The following is a 19,355-nucleotide window of genomic DNA, read 5'->3' on the forward strand; positions in this document are numbered from 1 at the left end:
GATTAATTCGAGCCCATATGTTCGATTGTTTATAATAACACACTTTTGTCGAGTGAGGGGGTTTGCGCAAAGTGCGATTATTATGAGATGATGATGATTGACTCAACGACGATGATGTTGGATGCGGCTGCTGCGGTGATGAATCAGCGCGACCGAGCGAGCAAGCATATGATGCTGACACACAAAACTGTGCTGTGAGACAGAAACGAGTTTTTGACGAACAGGTTTTTTTTCCTCTCCTGCTGCTACCGAGCAGAAATCTCGAACTTTTTTGCGCCAACATTTTCCAGATGACTGGCTCTCGATGGTGGCGGCGGCGGTTATGATGAGTGTGCCTGAGGAGGTCAGGTTAATGTATGTGCGATCGTGACAGAAACGGCGGAAAAATCGTTCGTCATCGTTCTATTTGTCACTGGATTGACGTGCAATCGAATGGTGGTGAATGGTCAACTGGATGGGTTTGTAGAATGGCAACACTGTTTTTAAGTAGGTTAGATTTGTCTACTTTTTTACAAAATTTTCTCACATTGGAATAAGGAACAATATGATCGAAATCTATTGCCGAAATTTGAATTTTCATTAAAAAAACTTGAACAATTGAGTGTAAACCAGCTTTCTGTTGGTGTTCAATTCAAACAAAATGCTTTAAAAAGTTAACTTACGTAGCGGCCATAAAAGCTTAGGCTAACGAACTTGGTGAAATTGAAGTTTGAAATTTGAAGAATCATCTCAGAAAAGCTCTACGATCAGCCTTTTGCAATTTTTACCCATTTTGTATTCATCAAAATTTTGTTTTAGCATTACTTTTGAAGTACTTCATCAAACATTATAATTTTCAATAGGAATTTATCGGAACCCAAACTAGACCTAACGCAACGAATCCATACAAATTCCGTTCAGTCAGTGCTGAGAAATTCGTGTCAACAAAAATCATGTCTATACACATCCCCACAAACATTTGCTTAGAAAATACATAATTGATTTGATAGCCTTTCCTCAGTGAGCAAGTAAACACTAATTTCAGTAGTGCAGTTTTCAGTAAATATTAACTGAAAACGAACATCAGAATTTGCTGTGTACGCAGGCTAGCCGTGCGCGAGGTACCTCAGCTTGAATCGACAAGCCCCGCCCTGAAGAACGTTTGCATCAATCGTATTCGAACGTTATCGAACCCCGGCTTGAGCAACTTTGACTATTCATAAAATTTTCAAATATTATTACAAAAAATAGGAGTATTTAGTTATTTTTTTTGAGGTTTTGCAGCACGACTGTTTTTCAAAAGTAGGTGGCGCCAAAATGAGGTTACTTGCCTAAAATTGTATGCCTTTCTGCCGGATTGAAGAACAAAATCGATTATTTCTCAAGATTCCCTGCATCAATCTTAATGAAACTGGTTGCAAATAACGAGAAAATTTTTTTGCTTTAAAACAATGAACATCAATTTTTTAGGCGCGCAAAAATTTGTGAACTTTTTCTTCAAAATCATGTTTCGGAACACGAAAAAATGAGTTTCCTTGTATATATCAATGAAATAAACCGTTGTTTAGTTGATAACAGATGTGTTAATGTAAATTCAACAATTTTTATTGATTTTTGACAGACTTTCTTGCCAAATAGTCCAAATTACTAGCATTTTCTAAATTTACAGTTTTCTCATAGAAAAATCAAACAAATATTGAAAAGTTTTACACCGGGTTGTTGGAAATTATTTTCGCATACGAATCCGGCATAAGATTAATAAAAATGTTGATTATGAAGGAAAAAACACATTTTTCAAAAAAATCATAGGTTTACGCTATTTGTTCACAGGTGGCGACATGTGTCTTTTAGCTTTGCTGCAAATCCTCTATAAGGCTTTCTAGGCCCAGTAAAAAAAATATAATTTAACTCAAAAATGACGAACTCCTCGTTACAGTGTCCTGATGCAAACAATGATCGAACTGTATACAGCTATAGCTGTCACAGCCCTGCGAAGTATGTTGGCTGACATATCGGGCAGTCAGTCAAAAAAAACTAGCTAGAAGTCGCCTGACAAAAAAACTTTTGCTAGAAAGAGATAGGAAACCTGATGCAAACAAACGTCCAGCTGTCATGTAAACATACTTTGAATGTGTTGATATATTTCTGACTAGAAAGCCTTATTGCTTTTGCAAAAAAATCGCTAATTCAACGTATTGTTTGAATTTTGACTATGATGTTTTTTAATGTCTTTGTCTCAATTTTTTTTTTGAATGAAATTCTTATCATTTTAATATTGATATTTTTATGGCAAGAAAACAAAATTATCCGTTTCTTAAAATTTTGAAATATATGAATAAAATTGGATTGATGTCTAAAAGTGTACAAAAAGCCACTAAATTTAAATGTCTTACAGTTTTAACTGTGTTTACTTTAAATTGAAGTGAATATATTTTTCCAGAACAACTTTTCAGTGATAAAGCTTTATTCGAAGCCAAATTTTGTTTGAATAAATTTTATCATGTCTCATTGATTATTTTGCATTATTGTGATGCATGTTATCAGAATCTGCATGAACTGATGCAATATAGAGTATGACATTTGCCCGTTAATAATTATCGACATTACCGACTTTTGATTTCACCCCAATTGAACCACTAACTTTTGATTGATCCGACACGCTAATGGACGCTTGATGAAAAGTGACATATGCTTAGTAGGATGCCAATATGTACTGCAATCGCTGAAATGTTTACAAAAAGATGATCTACAAAAAATCATTTCAATCCTGTGCAAAGATATATTTTCGAAATTAAACTTTAAAAAATTGCAACGACCAATGAAATTTGAATGCTTTTTTTGATAAAAAATGATATCAGAGTACATATTTAATTGCAATCGACAAAAGCTATACAATTTCAAACAAATAAAAATTAAAATAAATTAAATAAACACATTTTCGAAAGTTATCTTTTTTGCATTCTTTAAATCAAGATACATGAATTTTATTTGCAATACCAGTTCATTTATTTGTGTACATAACACAAAAAAAATCTGCAGGGCCAAAACGTTGGGTATTTCGCAGAGACAGTGACAGATCGAGCTCGATCTTTGATTGCATCAGGATAATGCTACGGGGATTTATTAATTTTTGAGATAAATCATTGTTTTTGCACTGGATCTTATAACCTTATAAGGCTTTCTAGGCCCAGTGAAGAAATATAATTTAACCCAAAAATTACGAACTTCTCGTCACAGTGTCCTGATGCAAACAATGCTCAAGCTCGTGCTGTCACAGCCCTGCGAAGTTTGTTGGCTGACATATCGGGCGGTCAGTCAAAAAACCAACTAGAAGTCGTCTGACAAAAAACTTTTGCTAGAAAGAGATAGGAAATCTGATGCAAATAAAACGTCCAGCAGCCTTGGAAACATACTTTGAAGTTGTTGGTAAATTTCTGACTAGAAAGCGTTGTACTAGTGAAAAATTAAATTCAAAAATGCTTGTAATTGTTCATCTCCAATTTTACTCGTTAATTACTCATTGAAAAATTACTTTGACCATGAAAAGCATGGTTATGTCGACATAAATTGAACACGGTGCTTTTCAATCAAACGATATCCACTCAAACTTTACCGAAAACGAAGTTTTCGTTTTTTCCTTCTCCAAGTTGCTAAATTCGGACAAAGATTCATCGCGAAACAGGTTTTTTCCCTCTCGGTCCAACACCGCGCGAGATGTTACCATACAAAGTGGAGACATTTGACCCATTAATCAGGTTGGTCGGTCGGTCTCGAGCGATGTCTATCGCGCATTTTTAAAGACCCTATTCGCGGGGGAGACGAGAAAACCACACCGAAAAGAGACCCCTTCGGGCAAGTTTCTCCACGTGCGGGATTGTCAAACTTTTGTGGTTTCTCTCCGCCCGGTGCGGGGTCAGTTTTCTTTCTGATATGCGGGATGACGGTGATCGGAGGGCTCGAGAGAGTTTTATTGTTATTGCTTGATTTCTGATGAAGCTGACTTTTGATTAGCATATCTGATTGGGCGCTCTGTGACAGAGGTTTTTTTTTCTTTTTGGGTGATGAAAAAGGGTGTGTTTTAATTTTGAGACGCCGTTCAACCCACTTTAAGCGTGTAGAAATTTGACGTTTTCAAATTTGACGCTTACTTTTAGCTCTGCTTCACTTTGTAACATGTTATGGCAGGTTATTTTTCGGTACGGGACAAATTGTTTCCGCCGGTCACTGATAACCCCTGTCTGTTATCTGGCTAATTGAAACAGTCAACGACTTGCGGGGTTATATCAGCTGCAGACAATCGTGTCGTCTTGTAATTCACCAAACATTTAGTGAGATAATGAGTAGGTACGGCTAGAGGTGTTTAACTACCGCTGCAAATTTGGCAGCACTGCTCTAAATTTTAAAAAATGTTAATACATCTACATTCGTTCAAATTGAAACTCTAATCCAAATTAACAAAATTTTTATGAGAAGATCTGATTTTTACAAAAGTGAGTTTTATCTTAGAAAAGTGTGTAAAATTATTAAATATGTTTCAGAGACATACCGTTTCAAAAATCTGTATGATCTCTTTTTTTTCACACATCCAACACCACTTAGATTTCGTCAACTGAACTTACTCAGTTTTGCTACTTTTCGAAGTCAGTTTACAATTTGAGTGGAATTAACCCAAATCCTTTGAAAATGCTTCTGAAATAGTATTTTTGAAAATACTCGAATATTCATAATTTCCATTATGGGAAAAAGCGAAATTTGTTATGCTTCTTCACTTTTATTAGAAATTTTAAAGTGCTTAATTTTGTTAAATACTTTTTTTGTGTTAGATTAGATAAGGTACTAAAATTTTCACAAAATACCGATTTTTTTTTAAATCTATCGAACGCTTCGAATTCTTAACTGTTTTAAAGTGAAAAGCATAATTTAGCTTCGAAGGGCAAACAAATTTCGTTTGATATAGCAACTTATAGAAATTTGAGTATTTAAAACAATATAAAAAAAAAACTCTTATAAATGTGAAAAAGCATACAAAATTTCGCTTCGTGTGATACCCATATCGTAAATTATGAATATTAGGATATTTTCGAAAAACTACGATATTTTGTGAAAATCTTAGTATTTTACAAAAAAAAACATAAAGCAAGTGAAAAAGCATAGAAAATTTCGCTTCGTTTGATATTTTTATCGTAAATTATGAAAATTTTAGTAATTTCAAAAAAAAAACGTTATTTTGTGAAAATTTGGATATTTACAAAAAAAACTTTAATAAATGTGAAAAATCATACAAAATTTCGCTTCGATTGATACTCATATCGTAAATTATTAAAATTTCTAGTATTTTCGAAAAAAATACGGTATTTTGTGAAAATTTGAGTATTTTACAAAAAAAAAAACTCTAATAAAAAAGGAAAAAAATACAAAATTTCGCTTCGTTCGATACTTATATAGTTGATTATGATTTATTTTAGTATTTTCGAAAAAAATGGTATTTCGTAAATTGTTTAGGATTTTACAAAAAAAAACCTGAACAAGTGAAATCGCATACAAAATTTAGCTTCGTTTGATATTTTTATCATAAATTATGAAAATTTTAGTATTTTTGAAAAAATACGGTATTTTGTGAAAATTTGAGTATTTTACAAAAAAAAAACTCATCATACAAATTATCGTTCCGATTTATACTCATATCGTTAATCATGAACAAATTTAGTATTTTAGAATAATACGGTATTTTGTGAAAATTTGAGTATATTACAAAAAAAAACTTTAATAAATAAAAAAACATACAAAATTTTGCATCATTTGATACTCTTATCGTAAATGATGAAACATTGGGTATTTTTGAAAAAAACGGTATTTTGTGAAAATTTTAATATTTTACAATAAAAAACTTTATTAAAGTAAAAAAGCATACAAAATTTCGTATCGTTTGATATTTATATCGTAAATTATGAAAATCTGAGATTTTTCGAAAAAAATACGGTTTGTCAAAATTTTAGTTTTTTACAAAAAAACTCTAATGAAAGTGAAAAAACATACAACATTTCGCTTCGTTTGATACTTCCAGGGCTGCGGAGTCGGGTCATATTTCAAACGACTCCGACTCCGACTCCGGCTTTCTCAGATTAGCCGACTCCGACTCCGACTCCGGCTCCGGCTTTCAACAAATGATTGGCTCCGACTCCGACTCCGACTCCGGCCTACCAACTCTAGCCGACTCCGACTCCAGCTTTCAACAAATGGTTGGCTCCGACTCCGACTCCACATATTTTTAAAAGTTTCAAAAGTTAGTTAACTATTATTAGATAATTATTTTTAAAACATTGATCAAAGGATTATTTAAATACTCTCTAAGCGTCATGTTTTTCTCAAGAAAAATAAGTTAAGTAAAAGTAAAGTAAAGAAAATAAACGGAAAAAAAGTTTCTAGAATACAAGTTTTATACGTTATGGAAACAGAAATCAAAAAATATCATTTTGAGAAGAAGTTTTGTAAGTAAATTTGGATTTATTTGCTTAACCTCAAATTTGAAAATATTTTTTTCAAGGCTAATAAATCTAAATATTAAATTGTTGTTTTTGAATGAATAACTAAAAGAAACCTGGCCTTATTGATCTATTGAACATTAAAATTCAATTTGCTCACATTCAGGCTGACATTTGTAAGAAGTACAGTGACAGGCACCATGTTTTTAAATGACAATTTTAAACGAAACATTTTTTTTTGTTTTTTTTTTTAAGACGTACATGGACATCACGCCATGGCTGAAGGAGATTATTATTGCAAATCAATGTATCTAAACAATTTCTTCGTGGAAAGGACGCTTAAGATGTCCTTTTCAAATATCTGTAACATGGAAAATATTCAACCCTGGAAATTTTTAATTTATTTTAATTTTAAAATTTTATATACTTTTAAAAGGAGGCGCACGATACTTCGTAAATCTTCACCTAAAACGAAGCTTTACGAATGATCTTGCGCCTCCATCAAAATATATGAAAAAACTTAAAATATAATAAAAAAAACAAATATCCACAAGTAAAATATTTTCTAAGTCACAAATATTTCATTTTTTAAGGTACATTGATATGCAATGATTATCACCTTCCGTCATATTGGCGTGGGACAAACAGTATGAGAAAATTCGTACCAGTTGATAATATTTTGATTTTGTTTTTTTTTAATAATATTTGAAAAAATTAAAATCCTATATTTTGTTCTACACATTTTTTTATAAGTTCATTTTTGTACTGAATTCTTGAGATTTGTTCAACGATAATTTGCAACGATATAAAAATAGTTTACCTAAAATTAACATCAACATCAACAATCAATGATTATTTAAAAATTTGTTGCAACTTGTTTTGATATTTTTTGTTAGTTTCAATTAATTCAAATGCAACACTTTGATTTTCTTGTACTCAGTTATAAACAAAATGCGCATGTTGAGTTCCAAGTAAGAGATTGTTATTATCGTTGATTATTTGTTACAAAAGTTAAACTGTCAGTGACTTTTTTCGATTAGCGAAAACAGTGATTACTATTTATAATCTTTTTATGTTCCTCGTATTTTTTCCTAAAAAATGATTTAACTTAAAACTTCCTAGACATATGCTATCGGGGTAAAAGATGACTGTGTGTGTACTTTTTTCAGAAATAACTGGATGAAATTTGGTCAAATTTGAATTGAAAATGCACATAAATATAGGCAAAAGGAAGCATTCAAGAATCAATTAGATATGTCTGACTACATAACCAATATTTTTATTATTTTTAAATTATGATACTACATACTTGGGTAAGAGGTTATCATTTAGTGATTATAGTGTAATAACACAATTAGAGCTTTTCAATCACAATAAAAAGTTTCAAAAACTGATCTGAAAAATCAATTAAAAATATAAGATGTTTTGTAAATAAAGCTGTTCTATAGGTAATACTGAACATTAAAAAAAACTTATTTTTTGTTAAATTTAAGATAACTCCGGCTCGGACTCCGACTCCGGGTTATCAGAAATCTTCGGCTCCGACTCCGACTCCGACTCCAGCTTTTAAAATTTAGCCGACTCCGGCTCCGACTCCGACTCCAGCTGTTCGAGTTTTGACGACTCCGACTCCGACTCCGACTCCAGGTCCCCAAAAAGACCCGACTCCACCGACTCCGGCTCCGACTCCGATTCCGACTCCACAGCCCTGGATACTTCTATCGTTAATTATGAAAAATTTGAGTATTATCAAAAAATACGGTATTTTGTAAAATTTAGCTTCGTTTGATATTTTTATCGTTAATTATGAATAAATAAGTATTTTCAAAAATACGGATTTTATGAAAATTTGAGTATTTACAAAAAAAAAACTCATCATACACGATTTCGCTTCGATTGATATCATATCATAAATTATGAAAATTTGTGTATTTTCGAAAAAATACGGTATTTTGTGAAAATTTTAGTATTTTACAAAAATACTCTAATAAGAGTGAAAAAGGCAAACAAAATTTCGCTTCATTGTATTGTAATTTATGAAAATTTGCGTTTTTTTCGAAAAGAATAGGTTTTTTTGTTTAAATTTGAGGATTTTACAAAAAAACCCTAATAAAAGTGAAAAAGCAAGCAAAATTTTGCTTCGTTTGATACCCATATTGTAAATTATGAAAATTTGATTATTTTCGAAAAAAATACGTTTTTTGAGAAAATTTGAGGATTTTGCAAAAAAAAAAAAAAACTCTAATGAAAGTGAAAAAGCATACACAATTTCGCTTTGTTTGATACCCATATCGTAAATTATGAAAATTTGAGTATTTTCGAAAAAAATTACGAGTATTTTGTGAAAATTTGTGTAGTTACAAAAAAACCAATAAAAGTGAAAAAGCATACAAAATTTCGCTTCGTTTGATACCTATATCGTAAATTATTAAAATTTGAGTATTTTCGAAAAATATGGTTTTTTGTGAAAATTTGAGTATTTTACAAAAAAAAAAAAACTCTAATCAAAGTGAAAAAGCATACAAAATTTTAACTTTGTTCGATATTGGTATTGAACGTTAATTGTAAAAATTGAAGTATTTTCGAAAAAATAAGGTATTTTGTGAAAATTTGGAGATTTTCCTAAAAACCCCTAATAAAAGTGAAAAATCATACAAAATTTCGCTTCGATTGATACCCATATCGTAAATTATGAAAAATTGTGTATTTCTGGAAAAATACGGTATTATGGCGTTTGTTCACGCTCCATGCAAAAAAGTTGTTTTTTGTATGGACAATTATCCACGAGGGGAAGGGGGGTTTGGGATTTCAAAAACAGTGTCCACGTGGTTTGTGGATGATCCCTATACACTCAAACCCCGATGGTTTGACACCAACTGTTGTCAAACGAACGGGGTCACTTTTTAGTTTGACACCCCTTTTACACGGAGTTCACACATACTACCAAACGTTTGTTTTGATAGTACGCGTAAGCGCCGTGTAAAAAGTGACAGTTCGTCACTTTTTAGTTTGACTTTGACCAACCAACGGGGTACAAACTAAAAAAGTGTCAAACGAAAAAGTGACCAACCACCGGGGGTTGAGTGTACAATATTTTCGGATTGTTTTCTGAAAGAACAGACACAAAACAACCATTTTAGTACATCGATTTCCAAACTTAAAGCAATAATAATGGAATAAATGGAATGAATTTTTTGGCAAATGTCAGATTCCATAAAAAATCAATCAATGACTCAATAAAAAATAGCAAAATTATCCCCCTTTATAACTCAATTTTGAGTAAGTTCGGTTTCAGTGAAATCTGAGTGATTTTGGGCGAGGATGCACAAGTTTGTCTTAATGAATAATGTTGAATGGATGAATAATGATGAATGTTATACTTTATTTTGAGACAGAATGTGCACTGAAATGTCACTAAGCGGTAGCAACAACGCCATTTTCGGCCTTAAATCCACCTCAAATGCACATTTACAGCAGTATTAGTGCTTCACAGACGCAGGACAACAAGGCAGGACCACAAACAAAGGAGGACAAAAAACTCGACCAATGTCGGGCTTACACTAGAGTGCGTCGCCGTCGGTGGAGGCGGCGGCGGGACGGCCCCGCCCCCCGTCCCGGACGGATGATGAAGGTGGTGGAGGTGGTGGTGGTGGTGGGAGGTACTAGCATGGTGATGGTGCACCGGATGATGGGGATGGTGGTGGTGCGGGTGGTGGTGGTACGGAAGACAGGAGGCAGGACTCGCTAGGCTCAACCCTTTGGCGGCCGCTGCTGCCGCTACCGTGACGATCTGGGCGCTGGTCATGCCGGCCATCGGCCCCGCAAACATCTTCTCCTTGACGGCTGAAACTCCGCCGAGCATGGTGTGGTCCTTCGGAGGTCGGAGTTGAATGGTCAGTCAGGGTGTCGCGAGGGTTTGGGGGCAAGGGACAGAGACACAGTTAACCGTAAGAAGACGGAAGCACTTACCACTTTCATTTTGGCCTGGAACTCGCGCAGTTTCCGTCTCGCCAGGACCTGTATGTGAGAGCTGACCTGTTTCCGCGTTCGCGTCTTGCCGGTTCGCAGCTTGATGTAGCGGGCTATGAGTTCGTTGCGTCCTGTGAGGAGGAAAAAAACGGAAATTTTGAGGTTAGAATCGACGGAAAACTGTTTTTTAAGCTGAACATTTCATTCGTATTGATCAATTTCTCGTCAGCGTGCATTTATCCGTTGCGTTTGACAGCTCAAATGGTACACGTTGTCGTAGGTTAAGTCATTTTTTTAAAGTGTTTAGTCTTATTCGTTACCAGATTGGTGAAACCATCTCATTTCCTAAACTTTCTTCCGTCTCGCCGTTCCCAAGATACATAAACAAAGCAAGATATGCAAAGGACATCCGTTCTTGGCTACATTCTTCCCATCTGCCCGGACACACTTTTCCTTCACTAATTAATTTCTTCCAATCCAAAATGAACGATAGCGTGACAAAAGATGAGGAAAATTCCTACCCCCTCCAACGCTCATTGTGTTGTGTTCCTCCTATCATTAAGGCGTCTTCCTGCGAGCTAAAATAAGGACGTTCCTTAAAAGACAAAAAACCCAGTTCTCGAATCCTTGAAGGAAACCCCAGGCGCAAATGGCTGTAATTTGCTTCCCGTATTTTTTTTTCATTCTTATTTTGTTCCCGAGCCCGTTTTCTTTTTAAAGTCTTCTCAAGAGCTTCAAGATTTATTGCCGTCATCCTTTTCGGAGGGCCCCCGTAAATATTCTGCTCCGAGGCCTGAGGACACTTTCGCGTTCCGTCGTCACACCAATTGTGCCGAGCGCCCGGAAGTGACGGTGGCGAGATTAAGTATTCTAATTTTAATTATTGTCCTGTGCGCTTTGGGGTTGGCTTTCGTTTTGCGTCGGTTGCTGGAGGTTTATCCTCCGTGCGGAGGTCAAATTGAGGCAGATCAATGGGTAAATATTAGTTATGTGGTGATTAGGGTGGTGACAAATGGGCGTTTAAGGATGTAAGCGGCATTATTGATAATAGAAAGCGATTTTAGCGAAATTAAGAGTGAACATTTGCCTTGATCAAAATTTCTTATATCAGGAATTATTTTCGCAAAATATGAAAAAATATTGTAAAACTATTCTTCGATGTTTAAACGGTGTTACTCCCAACAAAACATAATAATAGGTACCGTCAACTGAGGCCGATCGGGAGTACAGTCTATAAATAGAGACAGACATTTTAGAGCATTTAAGCGTGAAATTTGCAAAACGATGAACTATTTTGTTGTTCTCTGTATGATCTATCCGAAACCAAGGGAATGTCCATCCATCAAGAGAGGAATCACAAATCCGTATAAATAATTTCAAGATTGTTCAGGTGTAAACCGAAAACGCGATCAAAAATCAAAGTGGAAGAATAAGGCTTTTAACTGCTTATTTAATTGTCGGTATACAGGACGCCGCACTGTTTAATCATTTTCTGACGTACATTCAATTTTGCAGTCCAAAACCAGTCATTGAATTGAAAAAATAAAATTCTTTTTCAAATTTTCTTTTCTTGATTTGTGGGCACCTACGTTTTAGACCAAGATTGTTTACTTTTTGCTCTTTGGTCTGACAGTCTTGGTCTGACAGATTTGGTCTGACAGCTTTATCATGGATTTTGGTCTGGTCTAGGCGAGGGATAGGACACAGCACCTTCCTGTCCGAAACCAGTCAAAATAGAGGAACAGCATCTAATTCCATCGTGCCTCTAATGTTGCCATATCAGTACTTTGACATTCAATTACAGCTCATAATAGGCGTTTTCAACTGAAATCGGGTAATACATAGCCGAATAGGAAGTGAGCAAGCAAATTTCTATCACAAGTTTTGCAAAATTAGTTGTTTAAATAGTGAAAATCAGCAGATTGGATGGAGTTAGGATCGAGTGCTTTACCTGTCTCAATTTTGCATCACAATTGTATTGAGCAATGAAATATTAACGATTGGCATAATTGAGGAATATTTCATTAAAAGAGTGTTGAAACAGTGAAAGAACACATTAAAGGAAGTAAATTTACCAATTTTGGAGAGGAAATAGGGTCCTTAAGCCCAATGTAAAAAGACGATCAAAAAACATTTCTGGTCACTTTTTTTTCATTTTAATTAAAAAAATAAACTATCAACTATGGTCCCCTTGCGACGAGCTGTCAATTAGTACGCTTTCTGCCAAGAAGGGTCGCAAAGTTGGCGACAACAAGTTTGAGAGTTTGGCAAACTGATAAACATGAAAAAGGACGAGATTGTCGGTTTGTCTTAGTCTAATACCTCCTTTATTTATTTTTAGGCAGGTTCTGTTAAACAGCAAAAGCAAAATCAAGGTGATATTAGGGGAAATATACCCATTTTAAGCCTAATAAGCGGTCGTGTTTGAATGATGCTGCATAATTTGGAGTGTTCCTTGAAATTTATTGAAACCAAGTACACCAACGAGTACAAAACTTTTTGTGAACATTTTTGTTTATTTTCACCTTTACTAAAAGTTATTCTATTACTTTTACAAGCATTTAAAAAAAAAATATTTTCCGAATGCATTCTAATCAGTCGGAATCGGAATGCATTAGGCCACGTCCATTTTCCTTTTTTCAGCTTAGTTCTTGTTTCTTTCAGCGCTCTTTTGGGTCTGCTTAGTGCTGCCAAAATTAATGAAATTTTAAGCGAACACTACAAAAAGTAGCAATTATAGAGAAAGTTTCCTGGCATCACTGGCTGCGCTGCTGGTGGCTCGGCTTTCTTCAGCCTTCGATTGGAATGGGTCGTCAAAAGTCAAACGTCAAGAGGCTTGGCACGTTTGTTTTTTTTATGGCGCTTGCTAATTATTTACATGTTTCGGAATTATTTTTCAAGTGAGTGACTAACTAATGTTCAAAATAACATGACGCCGGTAGTTGGGAGCAATTTCATATCTTAAGCGCTTTTAAAACGTTAGCGAAAGTGAAAAGATATTGATGGCGACTTTCGTTAAGCAGTTATGCTCTCATCTTGCGTGTGGATGTGTGTGTGTCAATAAAATGACGAGAAATGGTCTCGCAAATGAGAAAATTATGATCAAAAGTGCAATAAATTTTATCTTTTTGGCCAGTAAGTGACACACATTTGCGTGCTTACTAGAGGCGGGGTTATTGCTGGTAAGTTTAAACCCTAAATAGTATTTTTGGAGCTTAAATCGAGCATCAAACTGTCCATATGAAGAAGATAGGTGTTTGATTAGAAAGGGTATATTTCCCCTACATCTAGAAAGGATGACAGATTTGATTCAGAAAAAAATGTGACTTACCTTCAAAAATAAGTAAATTCACATATTTTGATGTGTTATTTCAAGGATTTTATAGAAATTTAGGTAACATTGGAAAAAAGTAACCTATTTTGAGAATAAATTTCTTTTAACCTTTCTACTCAAATATGGGTGAGTTAACCATTGAAATAACTGAGAGAAGTTTCATTTACAATTTTATTAGCTTTTTTCAACACTGATTAATGAGACAAACTGTGGATTTGGGTGCTTTTCATCCAGATATGTGTAAACTCAGTGAAATTCTTAAGTTTTTTTTTTAATTTTAATTTTTGCATGTTGGATGTTTTTGAATACCACGGCGTTATCCATAAAGTATGTCAAGCTAAAATCCACAAAAAAGCTAAAAACTCCATGTTTGTCGAGTCTACAAATTCAAGTATTGTACTACCGTCCCTACCATTGTTGAAATGAAGGCTTTTTGGGAGGGCGCCGGTATTGACTAAACTTTAAACGGTAAACTATGAACGGAAGGTTGGCTCCCGCTAATCATTTTTTATTCATTGTTTATCTTCCGCTGATCTGTAAATGACAATTCGCGATCAAAAGCTCAAAAATTCCGAGAGATGGCGCAAAGCATCGAAGAATGACGATTCAGATTTTCGCTGTTCGGTTACATAGGAATGCAAACTTAAAATTGAATTTACAGCTCATAGAACAACTTTTGAGAAAAAATTCAAGTAGTACGATTGTTAACTCTTTGCCCTCTATAAATTAACGCAATAAAAAAAATATTTGAAATAAAATAATTTTGAAAAAAATATATTGTTTAAAATGATAGAGCATCAAAAGTTAACAAAGTATCAGCTCGAATTTTTGCTCAAAAGTTGTTTTGAACGCTGGAATTTAACAAAACAGAATTCGCATACATAACCTCAAAGGGCGGAAATTTCAATCGACATTCTTCGTTCTGTTCTGCTACTCAACACTAGGTGTCGCATGTCGTTTGGCTCTTGAACGGCAATTCCTATTTAAGTTCGATATTGGTTGAATGTGAGTGAATTGACATATTTATGTATGTGACTGACAACTCTACACGCACGATCAAAATTACTCAGATTCGTGAAAGCCAAACCTACTTAGAAATGAGTAAAGGCGACATCTGTCAGATTTGACTGACTTTTTTCTCAGAATTCAACGATAATTGGGTGAAAATTATCTAGATCTGAGTGAAATAGGGGAGAGTGGGGAGACTTGATCCCCGGGGAGACTTGATCCCAAGCCTGTATCTCGTCAGCATGTGGGTAAAACAATTAGCTTTGTTCTAGAAAGTTGTGCGAAATTGACTAAAACTCATTGTAGAAAACAAAGAAAAAAATTAAAAATGTTTAGATTGAGTTACACACATTTTCTAAGAAGTGCTGCAAAAACTCCCAAGAGATCTTTTTCTTTGTTTTGATAAGTATAGAAAACACTGAAAAATTATTCCAAAAAATATTTTTTATACATGAATTGTTTGATAAATATATCAACTCCAAAAGCCTTACGCATTTGAAGTTAAATTTATCGCCATACTATTTTTACAATCAATTGTTTAAAAAAGTGCGTTTAGGGAGACTTGATCCCTGCATTTTTACAGTCACTGGAATCAGCCTCAAGATTAAATAATTGGGCTGGGTTTGCGTACATAGTTTCCTTTAGTATAGTTGTACATAACTTACTGCAGTTTGAACCTTTTTTCAAAAGTTTTGTAAACAAAAAATTCCAGCTTTTGTAAACATGCTCAATTTTGGTCTAAAAAAGGAATTTTTATGTTTTTTAAATATTTTGCATGCTAAACTTGTTATATTTTGAACACAAACGTACAGGTTTAATGTGAAATTGCTGTAACTTATAGAAAATTAAAAGTTTGGATGAATAAGAAACATTTTGCTTAAGATTTCTTCAAAATGTTGAAAGGGGGATCAAGTTACCCCTAACATTTTTGAAATGCCGGTTTAAAATATTTTTCTAAAACGCTTGGCATGATTCGAAGAGTTCATCTGATGAAATACCCGTATTAGCCAAACATAGATTAATGTTTAAGCTTTTAATTCATGCAAAAAGATCATAGTTTTGTGAGAAATTGACAGAGTTATGTGCGATACAAAAAAAAGGGATCAAGTCTCCCCACTCTCCCCTACACTTTACTCATTTCTAAGTAGGTTCGGCTTTCACGAAAACTGAGTGATTTTGAACGTGCGTGTATGTTACCTTCCAGAATGGCGTACACGCTGATTGTGTTTAAAATAAGAGTCATTATTTGTTGTTTGTTAGTTGGACAAAATTAGATTCGAAACCGGAAAAACACAGCCCAGAAACCAAAATGACAAACTTTTCCTTGATCCCAAAATGCAAAAAAAGGCCTCTTCGTAAAACCTTTCCAACTGCTCTCGAAAAGGAGGCCTTCTCCACTTTCTGGTGGTGAATGTTTGCAATTTGCTGCTGCTTAGAATTCGATATTAATTGAAATAGCTTTCAGGCCATGCGCCTTTCCCTGCAAAGGAAGAGTTCTGCTCACCATGAAGAAAGAGGGAGGAGGGGTGGGGGCACTTTGGAATTCACTTTTCTGCATCTGCAAAGTCGTGCATCATCGGACTCAAACACACACACAAGAACGGATGTGGAACGCACAAAATGTTCGCAATCAAAGAAAGTTTCGGTTTTCCGGCCGACCGATGCTCTCTTCTTCTTTTCAAACAAGCCTGATGGCGCAATTGGTGCGGTTCAGCTAGGAAGTAGCAAAAAGGGTGGGGGGTTCCGGGAAAAATTGGAGAGTGTCCCCCTCCCCCTCCTTCGGAGGACTTTTCCACAGAAGAGGACCCTTGATTGTGTGCCTCAAAGAGGTGTCAGACGTCAGGCTCTCGCTCTCGGCTGCACACAGAAAAGGCAGAAAGGCATAAATTTTAATGAACAAAACATGCATTTTCAAAGTCAGCGAAGAAGATTTATACCGGGGGCCGCTACTTGCCATGAATATGGTTCCGAGTTTTGCCGGCGAAAGGAAGGACCTCTTGCCTTCCTGATGTAGCGCAGGTCTTGACTCTCGATGAATGGACATTCCATTCTGCGTCCGACCTCCTGGTCCACCTGCCTCCTGCAGCCTGGCAGGACCCGGTTGTTGTTGTTTGCATCAAATTTGCGACGAAGAAAGCCGGCTAGGGCCACCTCTAGGACACAGGAGGGAGCTGGAGTTATTGTCCGGTTGCCTGGCAGGCAGGCTTCTTGCTGGTGCTTCCGGAATAAACGAAAGGAGATTGGTTTGGTGGACGCTGGGCACTGTAAAGAACTTTCTATTTTGAAATTTTCCAGCAGATGACACTGCTTTTGGCTAATGCGCCAGAAGGTAGACTAAACAAATTCATACTTTGTGAAAATGAATCAAATTTTGAGCAAAAGCTACCATTCAAAATAACTCATTTGAGAATTACATATTTTTACTCGGATTTGGTCTTAAAATAATCCTTAAATCTTGTGAAAATTTTGAGATTTTTTACAAATGTTTAATATTACCTCAATTTTGACTGAAAAAACGATATTTTTACACATTTTTAGAGGTAAATTTACACATTTTTCTGACATAAAAAAATTAACTCATTCTCAAAATGTACTCATTCCCATATGATTTTTTTTTACTTTGCATGGCCCATTTGACCCTTTGAAAAAGTACTCTAAAATTGTTATGAAAATCAATGCTGGAAATGTCTTCGATATTGTGATGATGTGGATATCAATCTTAAACAGTATTTGGATAAGAATTTTGAAAATTAGAGTTTTAGAAATTACAAAAATATACAAAAATAAAACTCTTTTTAAATGATGTGGTATTTTAAAATTTCGCTTATTTTACAACCGTTAAACATTTTGTAAACATTTGAAGGATTTTGTGATTTTTTTCAACAACTTTGTCTTTGTCGTTTTTGAAAACAAAACAAAAATATTTTCTTTTTGCTAAAATTCAGATAAAATTTGTGTAATAGTTCAAGTGAATATTAATAGATTTTTTTAGTATATTATTTGCAAACAGTCCATTATAACCGAACGAAACGAAGTTGACTTTATAGCTGTCGGCCACCATTGCTAGTACCAACCACTAGTGTCTTCCTTTTATCTACAAGGACTTCGCCGCCCTGGGCTCCTAAGTGTATGAAAGTATGGCACGGAGCGACGGCGCCGAATACCCATATTTACACAAAGAATTTTAGAGCACCCGCCGCGGGATTCGAACCGTCGACCTCTGGATAGTGAGTCCAGTGCGCGGTCCGATTGATCCACACGGGCGGGACATTATAACCATTATAACCATTATAACTTTAAAAATCTGAACGAAAAACACAAAAAATCTTATTCCGAGAATGATTTACAACAGGGGTGCTCAAAGTTTTAGAATGACGGGCCAAATTTGAAGATCACATGAGCTTGCGGGTCATATGAGAATAATTTTGAAAAATATCAATCTTTTAAACTGAAAAATCATATATCGTTTGATTATTATTAAATTAGAGTATTTTTAGAACATTTTCGTCACTTAAATATGAGAAAAAATATAGTGGATTATTTGATGATACAAACATTGTAAAAGTACGTAATTTTATTTTTAGATAATGTGTAACTTTAATGATAAATCTTTGCTAATGGATTTTATATAAAATATACCTTCAATTTTAATAAAATTTCAACAAATATCATTCTGCCTTAATCAGATGTTTGAGTTATGATTCATATTACACGTGTTATGATTTATTGGAAGATTTATCAGTGCAAATTAAGTTTGAGTCCTCCATAATAAAAAAAATTATTTAATGTTTTGTGAATTATTATTTACTTATAAACCAATATTTATAGTTTTCTGCTTTAATCACACTCATTTCAAAACAAAATGATGAAAATTTTGACTATATTTAACGTGTTACCTACACAGAAAAAAAATCATGGTAATATTACATCTGGAATGGGGTACATCTTTTATGTCAAAAAAAATGTAATTTTACCTCTGAAAATGTGTAATTTTACCACTGTTCTGGTGTAGTGTCACTTTTTCAGTCTAAATTGAGGTAAAATTACACCATAAAAGAGGTAATATTCAACCTTCTAAAATTACACCTTCCAAATTTACACAATTTTTTGCTGTGTACATTGTTTCAATAAGATAGATTTGTAAACACAATGTTTGTTCCATATAATTTTGATCAAAGTACCGTAAAACGGGGTGACTTTGATAGTTTCGCGATTTTTCCGCAAAATGAAGAGTACAATTAAAATACGTACGTAATGGTTTAGCATGATACTGACCGTGGTAGAGAAGTGTTCTAGTACCTTAAGAAAAACTTTTCATAAAATTTTGAAAAGTTTGAAAAGTTAGTCAACTATAGTTAAGAAAATGTTGATAAAAGTAAACATTTTAAACTTGTGTCATGATTTTCCCACTGAACATGATTTTGAATCGGTAAACGGAATGCATTTTCGGATTCATTGGACACTTTTCCACTAGGAGAAGGTTGAATTAGCTTATAAATAATAAATATATGTGTTTTTGAAAAACAATTTAAAAAAAATTCAAAACTTATAGGCAATTTCAGTTGAACAAATTTCATGTAAAA

At 34.4% G+C, this 19,355-nt stretch overlaps 1 protein-coding gene across 8 annotated transcripts in view; it reads right to left on the minus strand.

The window, feature by feature from the left end:
* The window catches only part of LOC6046579 (protein scalloped), a 286,181-nt gene that overhangs the window by 19,831 nt on the left and 246,995 nt on the right, over positions 1 to 19,355 (minus strand). For 6 of the 8 annotated variants that reach the window (XM_038249047.1, XM_038249046.1, XM_038249050.1 and 3 more), the window contains 2 exons: positions 10,431 to 10,561; positions 10,021 to 10,332 (listed from right to left, as the gene is read on the minus strand). In XM_038249047.1, the coding sequence (XP_038104975.1) occupies positions 10,021 to 10,332; positions 10,431 to 10,561 (443 nt within the window). The remainder of the gene's footprint in view (positions 1 to 10,020; positions 10,333 to 10,430; positions 10,562 to 19,355) is intronic. The other 2 variants (XM_038249053.1, XM_038249052.1) reach the window with 1 other exon arrangement.

Source organism: Culex quinquefasciatus, chromosome 1 (assembly GCF_015732765.1).
Source record: "Culex quinquefasciatus strain JHB chromosome 1, VPISU_Cqui_1.0_pri_paternal, whole genome shotgun sequence".
Lineage (NCBI taxonomy): Eukaryota > Metazoa > Arthropoda > Insecta > Diptera > Culicidae > Culex > Culex quinquefasciatus.